The 22220-nt window shown below is 53.1% G+C and overlaps 3 protein-coding genes across 3 annotated transcripts; 2 read left to right on the forward strand and 1 right to left on the reverse strand.

The window, feature by feature from the left end:
• The first annotated feature begins 254 nt into the window (after positions 1 to 254).
• Positions 255 to 3333, forward strand: LOC119091167 (putative GPI-anchored protein 58). Its single transcript, XM_037213826.1, has 4 exons — positions 255 to 420; positions 2000 to 2116; positions 2452 to 2934; positions 3196 to 3333. The coding sequence occupies exons 1-4, from the start codon at positions 303 to 305 to the stop codon at positions 3294 to 3296; spliced, it is 819 nt and encodes a 272-aa protein (XP_037069721.1). The 5' UTR covers positions 255 to 302; the 3' UTR covers positions 3297 to 3333.
• Positions 3334 to 4987: 1654 nt separating this feature from the next.
• On the forward strand, positions 4988 to 11615 carry LOC119091166 (ADP-ribosylation factor 6). The gene is made up of 5 exons (XM_037213825.1): positions 4988 to 5132; positions 9687 to 9795; positions 10144 to 10247; positions 10785 to 10983; positions 11411 to 11615. Exons 2-5 carry the CDS (start codon positions 9714 to 9716, stop codon positions 11551 to 11553), a joined length of 528 nt encoding a protein of 175 aa, XP_037069720.1. The 5' UTR covers positions 4988 to 5132; positions 9687 to 9713; the 3' UTR covers positions 11554 to 11615.
• LOC119091151 (magnetosome-associated protein MamJ-like) lies at positions 7483 to 9013 on the reverse strand. Its single transcript, XM_037213814.1, has 4 exons — positions 8918 to 9013; positions 8491 to 8545; positions 7826 to 8238; positions 7483 to 7650 (listed from the first exon to the last, which is right to left on the reverse strand). The coding sequence occupies exons 1-4, from the start codon at positions 9011 to 9013 to the stop codon at positions 7483 to 7485; spliced, it is 732 nt and encodes a 243-aa protein (XP_037069709.1).
• Positions 11616 to 22220: the final 10605 nt, after the last annotated feature.

Genomic DNA, 22220 nt, shown 5'->3' on the forward strand with positions numbered 1-22220 from the left:
ATTTTGTTAAAACCATGCTTAATAAACAAGTAAAACATGATTTTTAAACATTTTTGTGAAAATCAGTGGACCGCAATCCTCATTATCGTCTCCAGCTTACCACGAAAGCTGCCAGATTGGCGGAGTATTCGCGTAAAAAAACAGCATCGTCAGCACTCATGATGAGGTGAGATCAATGAATACAAGAAGCCAGGTCATCAGTGCACGGTGACAGCGTCATTGACCTTCGCCCCGGTTGGCGCGCAGGGCCGCGCGCTGGGCCGCCGCTGCCGCGGCCGGTGTTGCCCCGCGAGCGCGGCTACATGGACCGCATGATCGACTATCTGGTGGGCGACGGCCCGGCCAACCGGTACGCGCTCATCTGCCACCAGTGCCAGAGCCACAACGGCATGGCGCTTAAGGAGGAGTTCGAGTACCTGGGTGAGTGCCGGCCGGGGCGTCCTCCGTGGGCGTCACGCTCGCGCTGCCAGCTGGGGCCGATGTTGCGGCTCGGCCAGCGGCGAAGTTTCGTATGGTGTATTGGGGAGGGGGTCTAAGCCGTGAAATAAGATGAAACGTTCTCCAAAAATTCACTAACCGGATTTCTCCCCGGATTTGACCCACTTTTCTCTCAAAGTTTGGGTGAGGCTGGAGGGCGGGGGGGTTTCTTACTTAAATTGTGGTTGAAATGTTCCAGTTCACTTCGATATTTATGAGGATTGGTAACTAATTATTTAAGAAAAATGAGTAGAACCACACCATATTGTCAGCACTAATCTGCTGAAACCTGCCGTGGCGCAAAGTAAGGACATAACAATTGTCCATTTCTAATGTGGGTTCAGGGAAGGGCTCTACAATGCCTTGGGATGAAAAACGTAAAATGGCACCCATGTTTCATACACTGCCGTTACAACGCACTTCGTCATTTTTAACTCTGTCTTGCGTCCCATTCGTCGTTTATTCCGGACGGTGGCGTCGCAGTGCTTCTATCCCTCTGTTAGGGCTACGGGCCGCGTTACCAGGGCATCTTTGAGGGGATGTAGAGGACGAGCATGTCCCTTATCAAGTGTATTGCATGCATTCAGTCACGGGCAGATCCAGGGAGGGCCACGGCTCCTGTACTTTTGGACCTGCGTAGATGTCCAAAGGTAGAAGAATGGCGGGGCCGGCAAAATTGGTCAACCCCAGGAACTTTCACGATCACAACGGCTTGAGTGTGGTCCAGACGCAGGGGGATGACCACTTATGGCGATCCAGTATGCGTAGTGCTTCGACTTATATCCGTGCAGATAGCGAAATGTGGGGAAGGGGCGCCACCGTGCCTTTTGGGGTCTCACGTCCCATTGCGAGATCCTGGAAGCGTTAATGCCCCCCCCCCCCTCCCCCGTTCCCCCCGTCCCTGGTAACAACAGCCAGGGTCGGACCCTCCATTTAATATACTTTTGAGGAAATTTTTAATTGATATAGCTGGATAGGGGTGGGGCTTTCATATTGAAGTGATGTATCTTACCAGTGGTTGAACGAAGTGAGCTCCTCGAAAAAATATATTGGGTTCAGTTACGTACGTCGAAGATCGCTCCTTCTACTACTAACCCACGTGGTAACTATCGGCAGCCGCTAGCTCCGTACGCTGCATTGTTTCCGTAAAATCCATTCTGGCTTTGACGAGACCCCAGCGGAAGGGGGAGGGGCAATACAACTTACGAAGGAAGCTGGAAGACGACCGCGACTGAAGCCATGACGTTTTAGCACCGTGAGCCTAAGGAACAACGTTGTCGATAGTTTCTTTGTTTCTCATTCAATGACGCTAAAATGTGACCGCTGGCAACTGTAATTTTCATCTTTTTCGAGAGCACAAAACTTATTTTGGAATATTGTTTTTTAGGCTACACTCGTTCAAGGGACCATCATGTACATGGTGTGCCGTTATCATGGGCCGGCAGGTCCGTGGCGGGTGGGATCGCCGGTGGCAGTCGGGCAGAGCCGGCGCTGACCGGGCGCGCCGGGCGCTGTGTTTCAGCGTTCCGCTGCAGCTACTGCTTCGCCTGGAACCCGGCGCGCAAGCAGCGTCCGTCGGCGCCGCGTCTGCCGGCGGCGCCCACCTCCGGCGAAAGCATGGTCGAGTCGGACACCACAGGTGGGCCGACACCGCTCCGGCTGCGCCGTGGCGCTAACGCGGCTTGACCTGGCCGACGCCAGCGCGAGTCAAATACATGCAGTTAATGTTTGTCGACTATTTCCTGTAGAACGTCCACTTGATTATTTCTATACCAACTTCGTCGCTTTCGTACCAAATTCGTTAGTTTTATACCACATTCGTCGCTATGTCAGGATTGCCACATATCAGGATCTCTGTGCCATAATTGGCTATTCTTCTGTCCGAAATGTACTGGCAATAGGCCAGTGTAACCCGCGTGATATGTCGCGCCTGTGTCCTTCGCCGTCATAAAGATTGTGCGGTGTGGCCTTCAGAGACGAGTGAGAGCGAGACAGAGCCGGACGTGCCGAGCCGGCCGCGGTCGGCGTCCGGGCCGGAGCCGGCCGGCCCCGCAGCCGACCCTGCCGCGACCGATGCGGCCCAGCCCAGCGCTGGGGTTTCCGAGCCGACCAGCATCGCTTCAGCCCAGCCTAGCGCTGGACCCACCGAGCCGACCAGCACCGCTACAGCCCAGCCCAGCGCCGGCCCCGCCGAGCCGACCAGCACTGCTACAGCCCAGCCCAGCGTCGGGCCCGCCGAGCCGACCAGCACTGCTACAGCCCAGCCCAGCGCCGGGCCCGCCGAGCCGGCGAGCGCGGACAGTAACCGGCTGGGGTCGAGTTCGGCGGGGGGCGAGGCCGACCCGAGGCCGCCGTCTGACGAAGAGCCGGCACCAGAGGCGCGGGCAGACCCACCGCCGCCCGGCGAGGAGCAGAGCGGTCTGCCGTCTAGTCCAGCGGCAGACGATCAAACGCAAGGTATGGGGCGTGCAAAGCAACTTGCAATAGGTGTGTGCCGTGTTCGACGCTAAGATTGCCTTAGCTGACATTCCGCTCCTGTGCTTAGACCGTTACCTCCGTGGCCGGAGGCTGACCAGCTCGATTCCGCCTGTTGCGATTTGCTGTGATCAGTGAAGGCGGTCGGTCGCGCGATGCCATCATATGTCGGCTGTTGTGTGCGGCGCCGCTCCGCCACGCCTATCTGACCTGTGACCGCTGACCCGAGCTGACCGCCGGCAGAGCGGCGGACTCCTCCGGCGGCCTCCGTCGACACACCGCCGCTGTCACTGGCGGGCGCCGAGCACGTGCCGTTCGCCGACGATAGCGGCGCCGAGACGTGATGCCGCCGGCCGACCGGGCCGGCCGGCTGCCCACTCAGGCGGGGGTCGGGGGCGCGCCGCGGCGCCAGGCCTCAGGTGTAACGTCGGAGCCGTCTTGCCAGCGTGTTGTGCCTTAGTGGCGGCGGAGCGCGGGCGCGAGTCCGCACCGTGAGAGCGGCGCTGGACGGCATCGTCGCGTCGCGATGGCTGTGTAGAAGCCATGATGGGTCGGAGAAGCTCCGGTTCGTCCTGTGCGTCGGACGGCTCGCCGCGCCGTAGCTCCCCTTTGATGTGCGAGCCCAGGTCAAGGCGTGTCGTGCCCCGCCCCCTCTGCGATGCGGTCGTGAGGAGCTCATTAACAAGCGTCCGCTCGGTGGTTGAAATCTCAGCGGTGCTCATCTTCCTCGAGGCGTCGTGTGAAACGTATGTCGCCTGCTTGTGGCGGACGGGTATGCGTGTAATAACGGTTTGGAATGGAATAAAAGAGTTGTATTAATATGTATCCCATCGGCTTTCATCCGGTGTCTGCTCTTTGACTTTGCGTACTAGTTATCCAGCGGTGTAATTTGCAGCAGCCGGTCGAGTGCTGAGCTGAGATCGATTAGCCTGGGGCTTCCTCAAGTGCTAGACTCCTTGAATTGTGCTTTTTGGTTTGATGTGTGCATGAACATGTTTGTTTTGACATTTCAATTAGAAAATAAACAGCTTCATGTTTTTTTGGTTATATTGATAGCTCCCTGTGGTTTTTGCTGCTGTCAGTTTTATTTCGTATACTTTTGGGCCCTGTGTCGCCAATTTTTTAAACTCATGGAGATGCGTGAAAAATTGAAACAAAAAGCCCAAAGTCAATGTTTGCGGAGCCCGCGATTGTTGGTGAGTTTCGCCACTGGTTGCATGGGCTTCATTAAATTTCTATCACCGTTATGTTTTTTGGAAACACCGCTGCCGAGGCTCGGGAGCTCGAATACCACTAGCTGCGGATTGAGGGATCGAGTCACTCAATTCAATGCGAGTCCACGCCCCTCGCCCCGTGCGGATGAACGGACTGCAGAACAGCTATGCATGTAGCGTCGAATGCTGTAAATAGAACCCAATTAAAATTGTCCACCTGTTCTAGAAACAGATTATAAGCGTACTCCACATTCAGGATTCTCGGGCATGTAACTCCATAGTATCAAAGCCGCCGAATGGTATCTGCCAAGCCATAGGCCCGCAAATCAGGCGCACGAATTTTAGCCATTGTTTTCTGGCGCTCGATATCGTCAACGACGCCCGTACCGTGTGTAAGACTATCCTTCGCCGGAAGTGCACTTACACCTTTAATGTGGGGTTTCTTTAAACGCGTAGGCAAATAGCCACCGACCTGCAGCCAATGCGTAGTTTTTTTGGGACCGTGCCCTTCCGTCTCGCAGAGCTCCCGGGACTAAAGGCCTCGTAATGTTCGACAATTTAAGGCGTCCGTAGTACTTTTTAAATACAGTTAGACGCCCCGGGGACTGAAAATACTGTCCCGAACCATACGAGGTCCCCGCAATCTGCAATTCTGGCTATGCAGCCGCAAATAACATGGGCTAGGGCTCGTGGGCGTGCGTCGATTCGTGAAAGCTCATGAGGGTGTGATGCACGCGAGTTAGATTTAGTCAGCTGTCAATTTGGTTGCTCCCTGAACTGCTTTATCGGCAACCTTGTCGGAGGCCAAAACGCCCCCTTGCTTGATATGTGTCCGTTACATACCCCCATTTAGTAGGCGTTTCCCTGCTGTCTGGATTCGTGGGTGGCTAGGGATCTGCGACTGGCGTCAAAGATGAGCAAGCATTACAGATAATTAAAGGACAGAGTGACGCGACCGCGAAATATGTAAGTGCATATGCTAGCTTTGAAAAGGCGTTGATGGGGGTTACGGAGTTTGAATGTTTGACTGGGGTAGTTGAGTAAGTAGGTACCTACCTACCTTTTACATCCAAGTACCCACTCAGCAGCCCCATCCTAACTTGCTGCAGCCTTAATGGGACTTGTTCTGGGGAGAGATAGTGTGGGCATGATATGTGAAGCAGATGCCAGCTGTGAATGTCATGTGGCACCAATTTACCTGCCCCACATATACCTGATTTTCATCATACTATTTCTCTGGGAAATTTCATACAAAGGAATTGGAACAAGTAGGCATGGTCACAATTTAATTTTGCATGTCATGAATCTAGTCTGTTGTTTTACAAATATTACTGATGCCCCATCCCAGGACATTTTTGGCTCATTTGCATGAACGTGCCCACACTACTCAGTAGTGGTTTCATTTTTGGCAGCCTGGTGGGTCAGTCATGATCATAGGCTTTTTGTTAGGATGCCTGCCATAGAGGGGCAGGCATTTCATGAAATGATTGATGGGACTCAACAGCAAAACTAACCCAACGTGCCCCCAAATATGCTAACAAACAGTTGTCTCCTGGATTTTTCCCACTTTGTTGCCAAATTTTGAAGATTGAAGCCCAAGCCTGGGGGGTTGGGCCGAGCCCACCCCCTCCCCTAATTGAATAAGAAGCTACCTCCCTGTTGCCATAGGATGCATGTGTGCTGTTGCCTAGCAAAATTTCTCGGGGTGAGTAGGGCGGAGGCCAGTGCAAAGAATTCATCTGCTGCCAGCATCTACATCATCAATATGCTGAATGTAATACTACCACTGAATGAACTGAATTTGGTATAAATAAGGTTTCTCAGAGTATGTATAAGAAATTACTTTGCTCTACATCATAATTCTGTGAGATATTAGCTCCTCATCCCAAAATTGGTGTGGTGATGCACCATGCTCATGAGCTTAGATTTGTGTCAGTTATATGCTGAGATTGCTGCAGCAATTGGAGCATCTACACCTCCATGTATTTTACTATTTGTGTCAGGGGGACTGCTTTATTAACCAAGGGTGTTCACCTGGTTTGGGTCAGGTATGAAGTGCCCTGGCAGGTTCCAGAGTTTTTTGTTCAGCTATCTCTGCCCAAGCTGTCCTATCAAAAATAGTAGTGAAAGTGAAAGAAATATTTCAATATGGGATGGGATAGGAGAAGATCATGTTATTTCAGAACAGCCCAAATCAGCTTGCTATCTGTAAATTTGGTGGTGTACCTGTGTACACTGCCACTGTTCAAACTGTGCTTGATAGCAGCTGCCATCTGTGTATTTCTGAGATGCCCAAGACTCATATTCTCTGCTGGGTTCACACATTGGACATGCTGCTGGATGTATCCAACTCGCTGTTGCAGAAGATTCGATATATATTGGTGAAACATAAACACAATATGTACTGGTGAAATTAAATGACCAAAGAGTGTGCTGGAAACCAGTATAGTAGTTGTTTTTTCAGATATTGTTGAACATTTATTGGGTAGGTCATCAACTGACAATAAGTAGCAACTCAGTAGGAGGTTAAGGCTGGATGTCAAATGGAACTCGGCATCCCTTGGTAGAAAACACCAAGAAGTATTGCACAGTCTTCTTGCCTTAAGCAGTGCAATTATTTTGTTTTATTATCATGTAATTGCAATTTATTCCAGTGGAAGATTGCTTCATCTTTCACTTTGTCCACTGTTGATTTTGATTCACATTTAATACAAGGAGCAACCTTAAATAAAAGTAGATTTTTTGGTTTTTCAAGCATGGATTTTGTCTGCCTTTTCTTATTTTTCATGACACACAATGGTCCAAACTGGTGACTGATGCAAAATCACCCTGGGAGTGTCAGAACATGTAAGTGGTGTATGGCCCAAAACCAGGGTCAGATACTGACCCCCATGCTCGTGCCACCGCGTCCTGTTTTATGCTGTGGAACGAACTGCTCGTCCTGTTACATCGAGTCGCTCTGCGACGGCTTGGACAGTACGGACGGCACGGACGCGACTGGGATCTCGCGGTAAGAGAACGAACTGGCCGGTTCTGCGGTAGCTGCACGATCGGTCGGTTCGTCATTTCGAGCAGCACGTCCAGGAAGCCGTGACGCCGCAGGAACTGGCCGTAGCGCTGGCTGCTGGTGGCGGCTGGCCGCTGGGCCACGCGCACTGCAGGTACAGCGCGCGCGTCATGCGGCCAGGCGGCGGCCGCTCGTACGTCTGCTCGTACAGCACGTAGTCGTCGACGGAGAGCAGCTCGCGCACGGAGCCGGTGATGGTGCGGATGTGCTCCCAGTCGGTGATGCCCATGCGCGGCAGGTTGGACGCCGTCAGCAGGCAAAGGCAGCGCGGCCGCAGATGTTGTTGTTGAGCAGGGCGTCCACGTACTGCGACAGGCCGAGCCGGCCAAGCCACCCGCGAATCTCGCACGGACCCCAGCCTAGGCAGCGCGGCAGGCGTACGTCAGGCACGTCCATGGCGACCAGGTCGTCCACCGTCTGCGGTGCCAGTCGCCGAGCAGGGTGCGTCCCGCGCCGGCGGTGGCGCGGCGCCGGCGCCGGGGGGGCCGGGGCCGGCGTCTCCGGTGGCGGCTCCGGCAACCCGGGCTCGTATATACGGGCGTCTCCGAGTACGGCCGGAACGCTGGACTGTCGCTGGGGCCTGGCACGGCACTGTGACATCGCCTGTGGCACCCTCATTCGCTCCGCCCTCGCCCTCGCCCCCGTCCGCATCCGCGTCGCCCGGCGCGCCCGGCACGACGATGCTGAACGCGTCGTCGAGCTCGGCCGGCGCCGGGCTCGCACTCGGCTCGGGCACAGGCAGTTCGAGCGTCGGCCCTGTCATCGGGGCGACGGGCGGCACGGCGTAGCTCTCTTCTGCCGCATCGGTCGGCTCCTCCGCCGCCGGCGTGGCTTGGTCGGGCTCTGCCGCTGGCGTGTCCGGCTCAGGCTCTGCCGCTGGCGTGTCCGACTCGGGCTCTGCCGCCGACGTGTCTTGCTCGGGCTCTGCTGCTGGCGTGTCCTGCTCGGGCTCTGCCGCCGGCGTGTCCGACTCAGGCTCTGCTGCTGGCGTGTCCTGCTCGGGCTCTGCCGCGGCGTGTCCGGCTCTTGCTCCGCCGCCGGCGTGTCCTGCTCGGGCTCTGCCGCTGGCGTGCCCTGCTCAGGCTCCGCCGCCGGCGCGTCCGGTTCTTGCTCCGCCGCCGGCGTATCCTGCTCGGGCTCTACCGCGCCGGCGTGTCGGGCTCGGGCTCCGCTGCCAGTGTGTTCTGCTCGGGCTTGCCGCTGGCGTGTCCTGCTCGGGCTCCATATCGGGCGCTACTGGATCTTGGGGCGACTCACCACCACTGTGCGATTCAGCCACGGTAGCGGCGTCGTCGGTAGGCTGGTCACCGTCCTGCGGGCGATCGACAGCGGCGGCGTTCTGGAGGCGGCTCCGACTCCTCCTCGTCTCCAGGTGGCTGTGTCACTGCCGAGTCCTGGAGCCGCATGGGGTCCTGCATCATCCTCGATCGACTTTGAATCTGCCGCGTCCTGCGCAAGCTGCGGTGTTGCGTCCTCTTCGACTGTCTCGGGGTCAGCTGGGCTTTCGCTTGGCTCGGGGTCTGCCACTCCGTGCTCAATCGGCTCAGAGTGCTCAACCCCGGGTGGCTCGGACACCTTTTGGTCGCCATTCTCCCGGAGTTCTGTCTCGTCCTGGCCGTTGCTCGGGGCATCGGGATCTTGCTCAGGCTCGGTATTTGGCGTCACATTGCGACTGTTGGGCTACCGGCTCTTTTACGGAGGCGTTCGAGCTGGAGTTTGTCGCGGTGTTGGTGTCGGGCTCCCCCGCGCCGGTGTCCTCGGCGGGCTCCTCTCCGCCCATTGTGCTTGCGGCAGAGCGACTATGCAGACCGCGAATGGTGACGTCACATGGCCATGTACGGTCAGACGGATGGTTCCTGACTGTTTAAATGAGTCATCGTTTTGTTTACACTGTCGCTGCTTGGGGGGAGCAGATTTCGGTGCGTTCTTGGAGCGGTCTTAAACCACGCTGCTCGGCTCGGACTGTGAGGAAGTACGCGGCCAAAGAGGGCTTAGATCAACTTGGAGACTGTTGGTTTCGCGCAGTTGGCGCAGTTCATTGCTGTATGTTTTCCGGTATTTTTTCTTGGGTTTCCAAAGTTTTTAGCGTGGCGTTTCCATTTGTTAACACCTTTGCTTCGGTAAACTGTGTGCGGATGACAAGTCATCACATAGCTGGTGTGCATGCAAGGTAGATAACTGACACAAATGTAGATTTTGGTTCAAAGTCTCAGTGCCTGTGACAAATATCGCAAGCGTGACGGGAACGGAGTCTGGGGTAACCGGCTGCTTGATCACCCGTCTGAACCAGTTCCGTGGGCGCGCTGTTTCAGGTTCTGTGGTATTCATGCGGCATGAGCACCGAGCGGCTGCAGCAGCGTGAGCCGGCGGGCGGGGGCGGCTGGCTGTCGCCGCCAGACGGCCCGGGCCGCGCCATCGTGACTCACGCTGACGTCACGTGCGCCCACTTTCAGACCGGACTTCCGCCGCGCGGCGCAAAGATGGGCAAGTTCTTGTCGAAGATATTCGGCAACAAGGAGATCCGGATTCTGATGCTGGGCCTGGACGCCGCGGGCAAGACCAGTATCCTTTTGGGCTGCACGCGGCCGTCTGCGTCAGCAGCTGTTGGCGACATCGTCCGAGAGCTTGTCGTGTGTAGTGCTGAATTGCAAAAGTAAAGACATTGTCGATTTATCTCTGTTGGCAAGAGCCTGTCTTAGTGCTATCCAGCGCGCGCGCAGCTTGTGCAAGTGCTATCCAGCCGTTCAAGCGTTCCATTCCCTGCAGATGTTGGGGCACATTTTAGCGAATGTTTGTGCAGGACACCGAGATAAATCTTCATCGAGGTATGCTGTTGCCGTGGGCACCGCTACGTGTTTGGATATGCCATGCACGTGTATGCCATCATATCTTCCTTGACCGCCCCTGCAGCTATTTTATACAAGCTGAAACTAGGTCAATCCGTCACAACGATACCAACAGTGGGATTCAACGTAGAAACTGTATCGTACAAAAATGTTAAATTCAATGTATGGGTACGTATGTTCGTTGTCTTATGTGCGCTTAAGCATCTTAAGCATTTATGGTCAGAAAAGATGGTCGGTGGTTTCATGGAATGTGTTCAGAAGAGGTGGTCATTATTTGTGGAATTAAACCCTCAGTTCAACAGTTCGACCTCTTGTTCAAAACGTGCTTGCGCTGTATTTCCAACACGGTTTGTGCGTTTGTGTATTGATTTCCGTCGAGCTCATGAAATTATTTGCGTCAGCTATTCCATTAGTAAAAAATCACCGTCACTGATTCACTGCTTAGAACCGATCTCGCGACCTGGAGAGCTGTATTGTGAGCCGCCACGGCTCGGTCGGAAGTGACAGTGCTGCTGTGTTCTAGGCGTAGCGCTTTGCCTTAAGGAAAAGATGCTATCCGTCTCTGTGCGCCGTGCGCCGTATCGTCTCTGTGCGCCGTGTGCTCTCTGGCTCTGGCTGTGTGTGTGGAGTCAGTCTTGTTCGGGGGCTGCTCTGAGGCTCCGTGGGCTGGCTCGGGCCTCACCCCGTGGCGGCGCCCGTCGGCAGGACGTGGGCGGTCAGGACAAGATCCGGCCGCTCTGGCGACACTACTACACCGGCACGCAGGGCCTCATCTTCGTGGTGGACTGCGCCGACCGCGACCGCATCGACGAGGCCAAGCAGGAGCTGCATCGCATCATCAACGACAGAGAGATGCGCGACGCCATCATCCTGGTATTCGCCAACAAACAGGACTTGCCCGACGGTGAGTGGCGGCCGGGGCGAGGGCGGAGCCGGAGCGGGAACAGTGGCGGGGACGGGGGTGGAGCGGGAGCAGTGGTGGGGGTGGGGGCCGGGGCGGAGTCGGGGCGGGAGTGTGGTAGCGGGGATGTGGAGGGGCGAGAGGGTATGACGCCTGTGAGGAGGGAGGAGCTTGGTGTGCCGCGGCCGACCCGAACTGACCGCGGATCATAGGTACAGTGTTCACTGCTGGGTCAGTGTCGAATCGTTTTCGTCGTGGCTCTGGTATGGATGTGACGGAGTATCATGTGGCGTCATCCAGCATTGATCCACGTGTGTGTCACCCGTCTGACCACCCTGTCTGGTCCGGTCCGTGGCACCAGCCTCCGTGCCGCGTGCCGCCAACCGTCGCGCGTGCTGCCGCCTGCGTGACTCGGTCCCCTCACCGGCAGCGATGAAGCCGCACGAGATCCAGGAGAAGCTGGGTCTCACGCGCATCAACGACCGCAACTGGTACGTGCAGCCGGCGTGCGCCACCACCGGCGACGGCCTGTTCGAGGGCCTCATGTGGCTGACGTCGAACCACAAGTCGTGAGGTCCGGCCGGGCGGCGCCGCCGGCTCGCCGCTGCTGCTAGTCCCGCCGCCGCCGCCGCCGCCGCCGACCTGTTGTTATTCCTGTTGCCGGCCGGCCGACGGCCGACGGTGGACGGTGCCGGCGCCGCCTGACGCCATTCCAGCGGGCAGCCGACCGCCGGCGGGGGTCCGGCGGCGCCGCGGCGGGTGGACTGAGCCGCGCCGCTTCATATCAGGCCCTCTCTGTGGGCGGCGAGCGGGTGGGCCCGTCCGGAGAGCGCCGCTCCACCAGCCGGACGCTAGATGCCATTTGGACCCCGGATAAATCACTATATTATTTAAAGTAGCCGATAGCTTGGTGCGGTGTCCCGCGGCGTCGGGGCGCGCTAGCGATCGCACGCGATGCGATCGACGAGGCCGAGGGGCCGTGCTGTTATGAGCGCTGGACGAACGCAGTGCTGCGCATGCGCCGGTGAGGATCGTCCAGCGCGGAGCGGCGTCCAGTACGCCGCGCGCTCGAGGCGTGCGTCTGGCGTGTCTGCCTCGCGGTGCGCTGGCGAGGACGCGATGTGCCTCGCGGTCGCCCGCCTCGGAACGCTCGTCGGCCGCCGCGGTTACGAGGGTCTTCCGATCGCGATATTAACGAGCGCCCTTCTGCTGACCTTCTGCTGAGCCAATGGACGCGGGCTGGGGCCGGGAGAACGTCTGGAAACGTCGCGACGCGTTGTAAGCATGTGTACCTTGTCGACCGATCCCCGCTCATTCAGTGACGAGTTCTCATGAATAAAATGCTTGATACACTATGTGTTCGCGGTCTTTGGCATAGCCACGTAGCCCGAAAGTGACACAAGCTTACGGCGCACGTGCCGCGTCCCGGAGGAAGGGACTAAATAACCGACATATTAATTAAGCAGACACACTCGTTCTCCGAAACCTCTGATCAGATCGCTCTAAAGTCTCCAATGAATTCAGCGCGGTGAGGTGAGCAGTGGGGTGGCAATATCGTGACCTAACTCAGGGGGCTACGCTCGACAAACGCGGGGGAAACTTAACAGTCAAAGCAAACAGCTCAGATTTCAGGAACGCACTGTTACCATGCAGCTGGTCGTGACCTTGGGCCAGTGCGGACGCAGTCCTCCGGTGCTCCTCCGACCGGCGTATGACCGACGTGACCTGGACAGCTCGCTGGGCAGGGCGGTTTTTAGTGAAAATTTGTGAGTATGGTGTAAGTGATCAGCACGACTGCTGTGGACCAGAGCACCGCGGAGAGTGCATCGCAGGCGGTTTCCATTGCGACGGATGAGATGCCGTCAAGACCGAAACAGAGGCGGCAAAGTCCGGCACCCTCTGCGATCCAAAGTTTAGAGGATCAAACGAAAGGAAAGGCACCACATCCAGCGGGCAATTGCTTTACTCCGCCCCAGATTATGAACGGTGGTATTGCAATCTTTATGGGAGGTAATCGAAGGGACTATACAAAAAAGTACATACAGACAAACGTGGAAAGCAGCAGTTGACGCCAAGAGCAAAAAGCTCGCCCAAGTCGATGAGAAAAACTGATTACCTGGAATCCACACGGTTTGAAAAAGAACAAGAGGCTGGTTCACTGACCGTCACATTAATGTCGGCACGCGTCAGGAGCCGTGTAATCGACGACGGCGGTAACGGAGCATGCATTTCACTGATAACCGTGTCACTTAGTCCATCCGCAAGACGTTAAGTGGTAACCGTAACGCTTAAGTCCACAATTAAGATATCCAGGAGATGAGTTTGTCATACAACGCTGGAAAATGTCCATCGCTCTTATCATGAAGCTTGGCATAGCCTGGGCTTGAGTTGCGAGGAGAGACAAAATTGACTCGATCAGAAGCCAAAACCTGTGGGATTCAAGTTCGCGACGTACTTTGTTTGAGGGGCACTTTGGTCACGGTGGATTCGTGATCAAACCCCGCTTCTCACTGGAAGCAACTTGATCGCGTGTTATAATCCATAAATGATGCTACTTTCGTAATTAGAAATCAAACGGCAGACGATAAAAAAGTGAACGTTCAAAACTTGCGCTTACCTAATCCAGGTACTCCACGGCAAAAGGGTCATGCCGGGTCATGTTGCTAAAAAGTCCAAAGGATGCAAAATCGTGCATTTATATCCGCATAGAACCAACAAGAGTCAAGAGCTGCCCCGGAATATGAGCTTTCCTTTTAACGCACGGGTGCAGCTTCGTCTATTGCATCAGCTCTGAGCTGTAATTTTGGCTCGAGCAGTCAAGCATCTCAAGAAAACATGCGTCCGATTATCCAAGTACAAGCGATTAAGGCAACATTCGTTTAACAGGATTGCGTTCGGTCGAAAGATAAAGAAGAGAATAGGCCTGTTACAGAATTTGGCGAAACAAATTCAAACAATAACGAACTGAAAACACTGAAAGGACCTCTCCTAGAACGCGATTCTGAGGATGAAAACTTAGCGCAAAATGCTCACGAGAGCAGTATGAAAAAAATGGGATAGGAAGGCTCAGACGATCAATGTCTACCGAACAAACTACTTTATCGTGGTTCGGACACAGAAACGTCTGAAGTTTAAGCGTGTAAATTTGCAACTCTTAAAAAGCGGACAGCAAGAGGGATAACACGATACATTTGTTTAAACACATGCTGTCAAGACAGGACCACAGCATGAACAATGTAGTATCACGACTGATTGACAGGCAAAAGGACATGTTTTTGGTGATGCTAGATTTTAAACCCACATTGGAGCAATGTCGAACGAATCACAAAACCCTGAAGATAGCAGCGCCATCTATAACCGGTTTGTTACGCGTGCCGCTAGGTGTTGGACAAAACGAGCCGCCAGCGATCAAAGGGGCGGCGATTCTCAAAACGAAACAAACTCACACTCGAGGCGACATATTGAAGCGTTCAACGTCACGGGTAGCTCACAAAAGAAGCGTTGCACGTCTTGGAACAATGGCCAGCTACGAATCACCTTTGCAATTAACTGTAAAAATTCCTCATACTTTTAGACAAGTGTGACCAGGCAGCCAGGCGCACAGCGAGAGCCTTGGCAAGTAGGAGGCACAGATTTGGCAAAAGGTGCTCTCATAGCTAAAGCCCCCGCGCAAAAAAAAATCGCCGGGATGGACTATTTGTTAATGCAAGCATGTTCTGTTTGATATTTTTCATTTTTACCTCCTATAACTGAAATCAAAGCCAAAAGCTATCGCGAGACCAATTCCTCCTGAATCTTATGGCCTACGGACTGAAGAAATTGTGCGTTAAGCGAACGCATGAAATAATCGCCCACTTTGTTCATTTTACAGTGGTTAAGTGGACTCTTCCTAAACTGATAAGCCTCAGAAGCTTTATCAGAACCTGTGTTTGGGCTGTACAAAGATATTAATGGTCCCGTAATTCTAGATCTAAATGGGTTAACATTGAGTGATAGCATGGCTAAGTCATAGTTGTCGGAAACTGCTTATTCAAGAACTCGATGCCAAGCGTTGCAGTCTTTATAGGCCGCGCGACGTCGGCCCCGTAGCTAATACTAAGTCTTGGCCGACGGGTGGGCGAAAATGATGTCGCATTTGAAAGAAAGAGCTTTGAACGCTTATGATACCGTGTCGTACATCTGGAAAACAGTCCGGGCTTATATTTCACCTGAGCGATTTTTAGATTGATGATAAGAACGGATTGGTTTCTACAGGCACTGCGAAGTAGTGCCGAAATCTGGTGGTAGAACTGGAAGAGTAAGGGCAGAATCTCTACTTTTTGTGCTGCTGTAACTGCTAATCTGTACAAAGGACTGCCTCAAAGTTACCGAAAGGATACGCCTAGTCTCGTGTTGGGGGGGGGGGGGGGTACGAATTGATTTTGAAATACCTTTGGAACCATTATTTTATGCCGGTCGTTCCCGCGCGCACGGCGCCCGCCGCCTGGTATTAGGTGCAGTGGCTAACGTCGTTCAGTTTCACAACCCAGGCCATCGCTGTCTGTGCTCCCGAGGGTGCGGGTGCGCAAGCTCAAACCTTTTGATGTAATTTGTTTTATTAGCCGATTCTGCAATGGAACACACGTTCTCAGGCAAACATGGGATGGTCTTGTTCGTTTTTGAACTCATTTCGATCCACTCTATTTAACACTAATGAGACCCCTTATTTCTTTCCGCGGGAGGGTATCTTGGGAAGAGCACCAGGTGTCGCATGATGGTTCCCATTCAAGGGCTGAAGGGCTATTCCGTCGCACCGCGGGGTGTCTTCCGGCCGTCATTCTGGTGACAAGGGTTGGGATCCCCTGGCCGATCCAGAGGCTCTTTAAGGGATACATCATATTACATTGGTTCCCTTTCTGACGCGAGAGGCCCTCTGACCCGTACAGTTGACCTCGGGTCGACGCAAGAATCCTCATTGACGCAACAACATCCCTGATCGCCTCAGGTGGTCCAATAATGATACGTAGACACCAATTTGGCTTAGCGGACCCATGTTAGAAACCGGTTTGAGGGCCCACTGTTCGGCACTGGGGGCCCTGACTGGCACAAGACTCATCCACTGTCCCAATGTATATGATCATCACAAGTTATCATGTTTTCTTTCATTGTCAGAGGTCCCCGACCAACGTAAGAGGCCCTCTGTCATTCGGAATCCCGTCCCTGTCCCTTTTGAGCAAATTTAAGCACTGTGGGCCCCTGAACGATATAGGAGCCCCGCATTCTTGCAGGGACCCCAACCACTGCAAATCTCGGACTCGGCCGCTTGGAAAATGGGGCCCGAGAGACCAAACCGACACGGAGTCTACTAGTCGGTGTTGGTGATCTCCGAGCGAAATAGAGGAACGCACTGTCTCAGGGACACCCGGTCGGCACAAGAGGCCCTCCAACTGACAGCTGAGGTCACGGTCTTTCGGGCGGAGTCCCTGATGTACCATACAGTCAGCCCTTTGGACGTTTCAATCTTCCAATCGAGCCCTTGATGCTTGGTCTCAAGAGACCCTTCGACCCCTCTTCGGGCCTCTAAAGGATTGCTTCTGGCCGACTGGGGGCCAGTTGTCGCCACAGGGTCCCTGTTGGGCACTGTGGCCCCTGATCGACACAGGAGCTCTTCATTAAATCAAGGACCTTTGACATTGCAAATCGCGAACCCCGACCTCGTTCCTGCTTGGGAAATGTGTCCCAAGGGGCTCAGAGTGACATGGAGCCGACTGTTTGGCTCCGCATCGAGGTCCTATATGATATTATAGGGAACCCTGATAAGAGGGTCCTTATAGAAGCCCTCTGATATTTCAGGTCACGGTACTACGGTTGGGGGCAAGGGGCTGGGCCCGAGTCCAATGGGGCCGCCCTTGAGGGGTCGCTCTCGAGGGGCCCTCCGGCCCTCTTCGGACCTCCTCAAAGCCTGTAACTGGCTGTGGGTCACTAGCAGACACATAACCCCCTGGTAGGCAATGTGGGCCTCTTACCGACATAACTGCTCCAACCACCGTTTCATGGACCCAGACCAATGCAGATCGTGGCCCCCAGCCATGCTCCTGCTTCGGAAATGGGGCCCCTCGGGTTCAGATTGACGGGGAGCTGTCTGTTCGGTGTTCGTGGTCTCTGGTTGACTTAGACACCTGTATTGTCTCAGGGATCCTCAAACGATGCAAGAGCACCTCCGATTGATATTTCGGATCACGACCCCACGGGCCGCGCTTCTTTATGTAACTTGCAGCCAGTCCTTCAGGCCCCTATGCCCTCCAACCGGGCCTTTGATAATCGGTTCCGTTGGTCCGCCCGGGCCTCTCTTCGGGCCCCATCGAACACTGCCCTTAGTCGGCTCGGGGCCCCTTGCAAGCATAGGATATGTTATTAGGTGCCGTGGGGCCCTGACAGATACAGCGGTCCCGACCAGTGTAAATCGCAGGCCCCGGCCTTACAGCTGTTTTGGAAAGTGGGCCCTCGGGCCTGTACCGAGCCGTCTCCACACCGGACCTGGACACCAGCCTGCTGGTCTCCTCTCGGGACCGGTCTGCCGCCGACGTCATGGGCCTGCCGATGTGAGCTCCGCTGGCCCCATTGAAGGGCTCTGTCAAACAGACGGCCGTCTCATCTGCTGTTGCTCCGAGGGCAGGGAAGGCGCTGCTGGTCCAAGGAAGCCAAGTGGCGCCGTCAGTCGCGGTCGCCGTAACACTAACAGTAGACAGAAAACGCACAAAAAAGCACTGCATGCCAAATACGTTTCATGGAAAAAATGACCCCCTATATAAATACGCTCTGCGAAATAGCCCTGGACGAGGGGCGTACGTCAGCTGGTATTATTTCAAGATGTTATGAACTTCTTGACTGTTATATCAATCTTCTTGATGGCAAAATGCTGTAATTGCCTGTACGCTGCCTTCATGCTTCACATTCCACTTTGACCAATGAGAACGACGAAAATTTTAAGCATTTATTCAAGGTTTCGTTGAAAAAGCTTCACGCTGTAACATAACGCAGTCCACTTCGCGGAATGGAAAGCCCATTTCGTGGCTCTATGCGGTCCGCCGTCCAATAAAGGGAATGCTCCTCATTTGAAGATATTGAAGCAAGCATCATATATGATGAAGTAGACCCACTTATAAGCTATTGGTATACTTTTGAGTGGAAAGACTACCCTGGACAAAAACTGCTATTTTTTTTTAGTAAATATGCTGCTCAATACAGCATTATTTGTCTGCGTCATGGAACGTTTGTATAATGTTGAGGCACTTCGAAACTAACCGTAAAAAATCGCCACTTACTTGTAGTACTCCAAACTCGTCGATAAATTGCAGCACGGGCCGGAGGTATTCGCTGATGAACCCAAGTTGGCTGCACCGAATATCATAATGTGCTGATATTTTGGCCCTTTCTTGTGCTGTTCTTGCACATTTATCCGTGAGTTTAGGATGTCTACTCGTGTTTAGATACTGGGTTCTGGCGTTATTATCAAGAAATTCGACAACGAGTTTTTTTCGTAAAACTAGCAAATGAAAAAAACATATCCAACTTTTTATATTGTATAGCACAAAATATGCTTTGTGATTGAAGCTTGCACAGGCTGTTCAATGTTGCTTGAGAGCTGATTGGGTCCGCTATGATTGGGAATGGCGCTAATGGATCTAGTTCTGAACCGTTGGACGATGATATTCGTCTGGCCTTGAACGCCGCCTGGCCTGTAGCGTGACAGAATTTGAATAACGTTGCTTTGGCGTCATGCATATCTGAATGGCCTCAAGATAGTCTGCACGATGAAGTATGCACATCTTCACGGGCGTATAGCTCAGAAACTAGATGGTTTTGGTTTTAAGAGGGGCACGGCTGATGCTGCACCGAAGAATGTTCAAAATAGCTGTTTCAGCTCAAAACTCCATACAAATGTGAAACACTCCCTTTAACTGGTTTGCCCAATATCCCGCTCCCTTCACATAATGCCGTTTATGTTTCTTATTGGATGATGATGACGTGATATCCAACCTTTTCCGTAAGACGTGGTCATGACTCGCATCCGTTTGAAGGTGGCATACAAGGTGAACCGTTTGTTTTTGTGTATGCTCATAATGTTTACTTGATCTGAAGACACAAGATTGCCGTTGGTCGTGCACCTGGGACATTCTGGCGTGGAGTGAGTACGGTGAGTGTGAGGTACAGGCTAATGAAAGTTCGAGACCGACACAACTTATGTTAACCTGACTCACAAAAAGGACTGGCACAAGCGAAGTCGTCACGAGTCTAACTATCACGCAGAACAACTAGAAATCTGCCACAGGGATCCGTCTGCTGCATCTGGATTACATCCATCCGTCTCCGACGCGCTTCGCTTTTCAGGGAGCGCATTCTGCAAAGTACGCTGTGTTAAAGGGAGAGTCCAACATTTGCTATGTGGTTTTGAACTGAGATAGCAATTTTGAAGATTGGACTCAGTGCAGACTATTGCCATTCCCTTTTTAAGACCGGCAACTCTCTTGCCTCCGAACCTGATGCCTGCGAACTTGTGCGGTCTATTTCGTGCGTACTATTTTAAGGTCACCCAGGCATGCATGTCGGTATTAAAACGTCACATGATTTCTGTCACTTTATTGGCCAGGTAATACTCAGGTATACCCTATCGAAAGTGTCAAGTGCAAAAGTTGTGCCTAGGAAAAAAATATTTGATTTAGTCATGCCTGGCATGCGTCCAGCACGATTTCTGGCATCAGCGGGCTTGAGTTGGTCGTCAACCAATGTAACGCGTTCGGTGCATGTTTTGAACGCCAGTCACGTCTTTGCCACATAATGCAGAAATTTGGACATTATCAGTGGTTATGGCGGAAATGAGACTGGGAATCAAATAACTTAAAAATTGCGCCGCAACCGACTATGTGGACACAAGAAAAAATATAAAATCACAGACACATATGCAAGAAGACGAGTACGGGCCAAAATACGCGCATATAACAGTATTTGGGTTCTGCAAACATGCACCGATTTCAGATGCTAATCCACCTCATGTGGTAGATCAGCATGCTACCTTTCGATAGGTTGTAGTACCACAAGTGAGTCACCCCTCCGTTATAGTAGCAATTTTGCACGGCCAGTCTGGCAGCGACTCTGACGTCATATAAACGTCCCATGACGCAATTAAACGATGACGTATGGAGGAGCATATTTCCTAATGGTAAAATTGTGTTGTCTAGAGGAGTCTTAAACTTGAAACCATGACCATGGTTGTAAGTGCGCTTATTTCATCACATCCGATGTTTGCCTCATTGCCTGCAAAGGTGGCATCTTCCGTTTAAAGACACAAAATACTGGGATAGCAAATGTAAGAACACACTGCAAAGTACACTGAGCATAGGCTTCATGCAGCTTTGTTTTCGATATAATCAATGGCTTTTTGGAGATTTGAATGCAACGTGCACATAAGAGCATTCTGCAAAACACACGGAGTTAATCGGAGTTAATACTATTCTAACCGCTGCATGTGTCAAATTTTTACATAAATTCAACCCGGTTCCGTTGTTGTTGACCGCCGGCAGCAGGTTCCGGGACAGGAAATCGCGACAAAAAAAGCCCTACCCTTGTCGGGTATAGCCAGAGGGCGGGAAGGGCCAACACTGGCCAGCGCCGACTGCGCGTTACGCTCACATACAGCAGTGCGGCACGAACGGCAAACTGTGGTCCTGGGCAAGAGCCAGGCTTGTCATTGCCAGAGGCGGTGATATGACCTCTTCTCCCACGCGCTGCCACTGTCATCGGTTTCGAACAGGTACCAATTTACGTCGTGGATCGTCACAGAAGCACAGCTCGTTGCGTGCGCGCGTATTGTTCCGTCTGCGGTGCAATCGTCTGTTCTGTGCGCTGGCCTGTGGCGCTAAATGATTGCCGCAGTCGACGCGCCCCCTAAAAACCCCACATACTACCACTTTCTCTCAGTGTGCCTGCTTACAAATACAATGGCAGACAAAGATGCACACGCCGAATGGTGCTCTTGAAAAAAATGTCTACGCGGACGAAGTCTCGCTGTCAGTGCAACGACGGCGGCATTAGTGTTCACGCCTCACATGCGTCGATATCCCACAGTGGTTTCGTCCCCCTTACCCTGTGGCATTGTAGTCACCATTCCACCACCGGCAGCTCATGGCGTTATTTCTGTACCCTTTGCGTAGTGTTTTCGGAGTCAAGATGGGACTGTTTGATGCCTGTCCGTGGTTCAAATGGCGTCTTTTTCAATGTGCTAGAGACTATTTTCAGTTTCTTACAAGATTCGTGTAGTCACAGGTACGGAAAGGATTGACTTACTGCACAAGCTGAATTGTAATGTAATCCTTAAATGCATTCACACTGAGCTGTTTACCAAATGAGGGTTATAGTGTGGAGATTGAATTATGAACCATCCCAACTTTGTGATTCAGTCCGGACTGTAGCTATTTGTCATTCACAAAGCCCCTTCTCCTCCACTTCAAAATCCTTCTATCGCTAGAAGCATGTGAAGCACGTCGCGCAGATGGATCGAACTTGTTCCGCTCCACGATCTTGTCTGATAGGCTAGGATGCTCAATATTTTCGCGTGATTTAACAGTTGCTTGGTCTGCACTTTTTCTCGACGAATTAGCCCTTTTTTGTTCAAAACACCCACGTCTGAGGAGACAGTATTCCTGTAATCATTCATTCGTAGTGCGCAATCATCGTACCATGCATCGAAGCCGCCTGCCTTAATCTACGCCGGGAATGCACATTACGTGTCCATATATCACGTACCGCGCTTCACAACTGCATCTAAGCTGTTATAATACAATGAGTGCGTGCCTTGTTATGCCCAAAATGAGATTACAAGAATGAGTGCCGCAAGTTTTGATGTCCTTCCAAAGACGAATTACGGATTGGATTGAAATGATGTGTACAAGGATTGATTGAGTATCGGCTTGAAATGGTTTTAAAAGGGTTGCGTCCATCTGCATTGACTTCCAGTGCTCAGCACAGTGTTTAATGTCTTGTAAAAACAGTCTATTTTTGCGCTGAACTGTTCCGTTCAAGAACTTATCTATCCAACCATCCGACAGACAATTATCGGTCCATCAAAACAGACGGTGATCGACGAAACACGCAGCGCCCGTTCGCGAGCTGTGCGGCGGCTGCCCTGTTCAGCGGGCAGCGCGCCGCTGCTCGGGCAGCTCGGCGCGGGCAGATCACCGTTGCAGACAGCCGCTGCCGGTCCA

This window comes from Pollicipes pollicipes, unplaced genomic scaffold (assembly GCF_011947565.3).
Source record: "Pollicipes pollicipes isolate AB1234 unplaced genomic scaffold, Ppol_2.1 Scaffold_3321;HRSCAF=3900_pilon_pilon_pilon, whole genome shotgun sequence".
NCBI classification, from domain to species: Eukaryota; Metazoa; Arthropoda; class Thecostraca; order Pollicipedomorpha; family Pollicipedidae; genus Pollicipes; species Pollicipes pollicipes.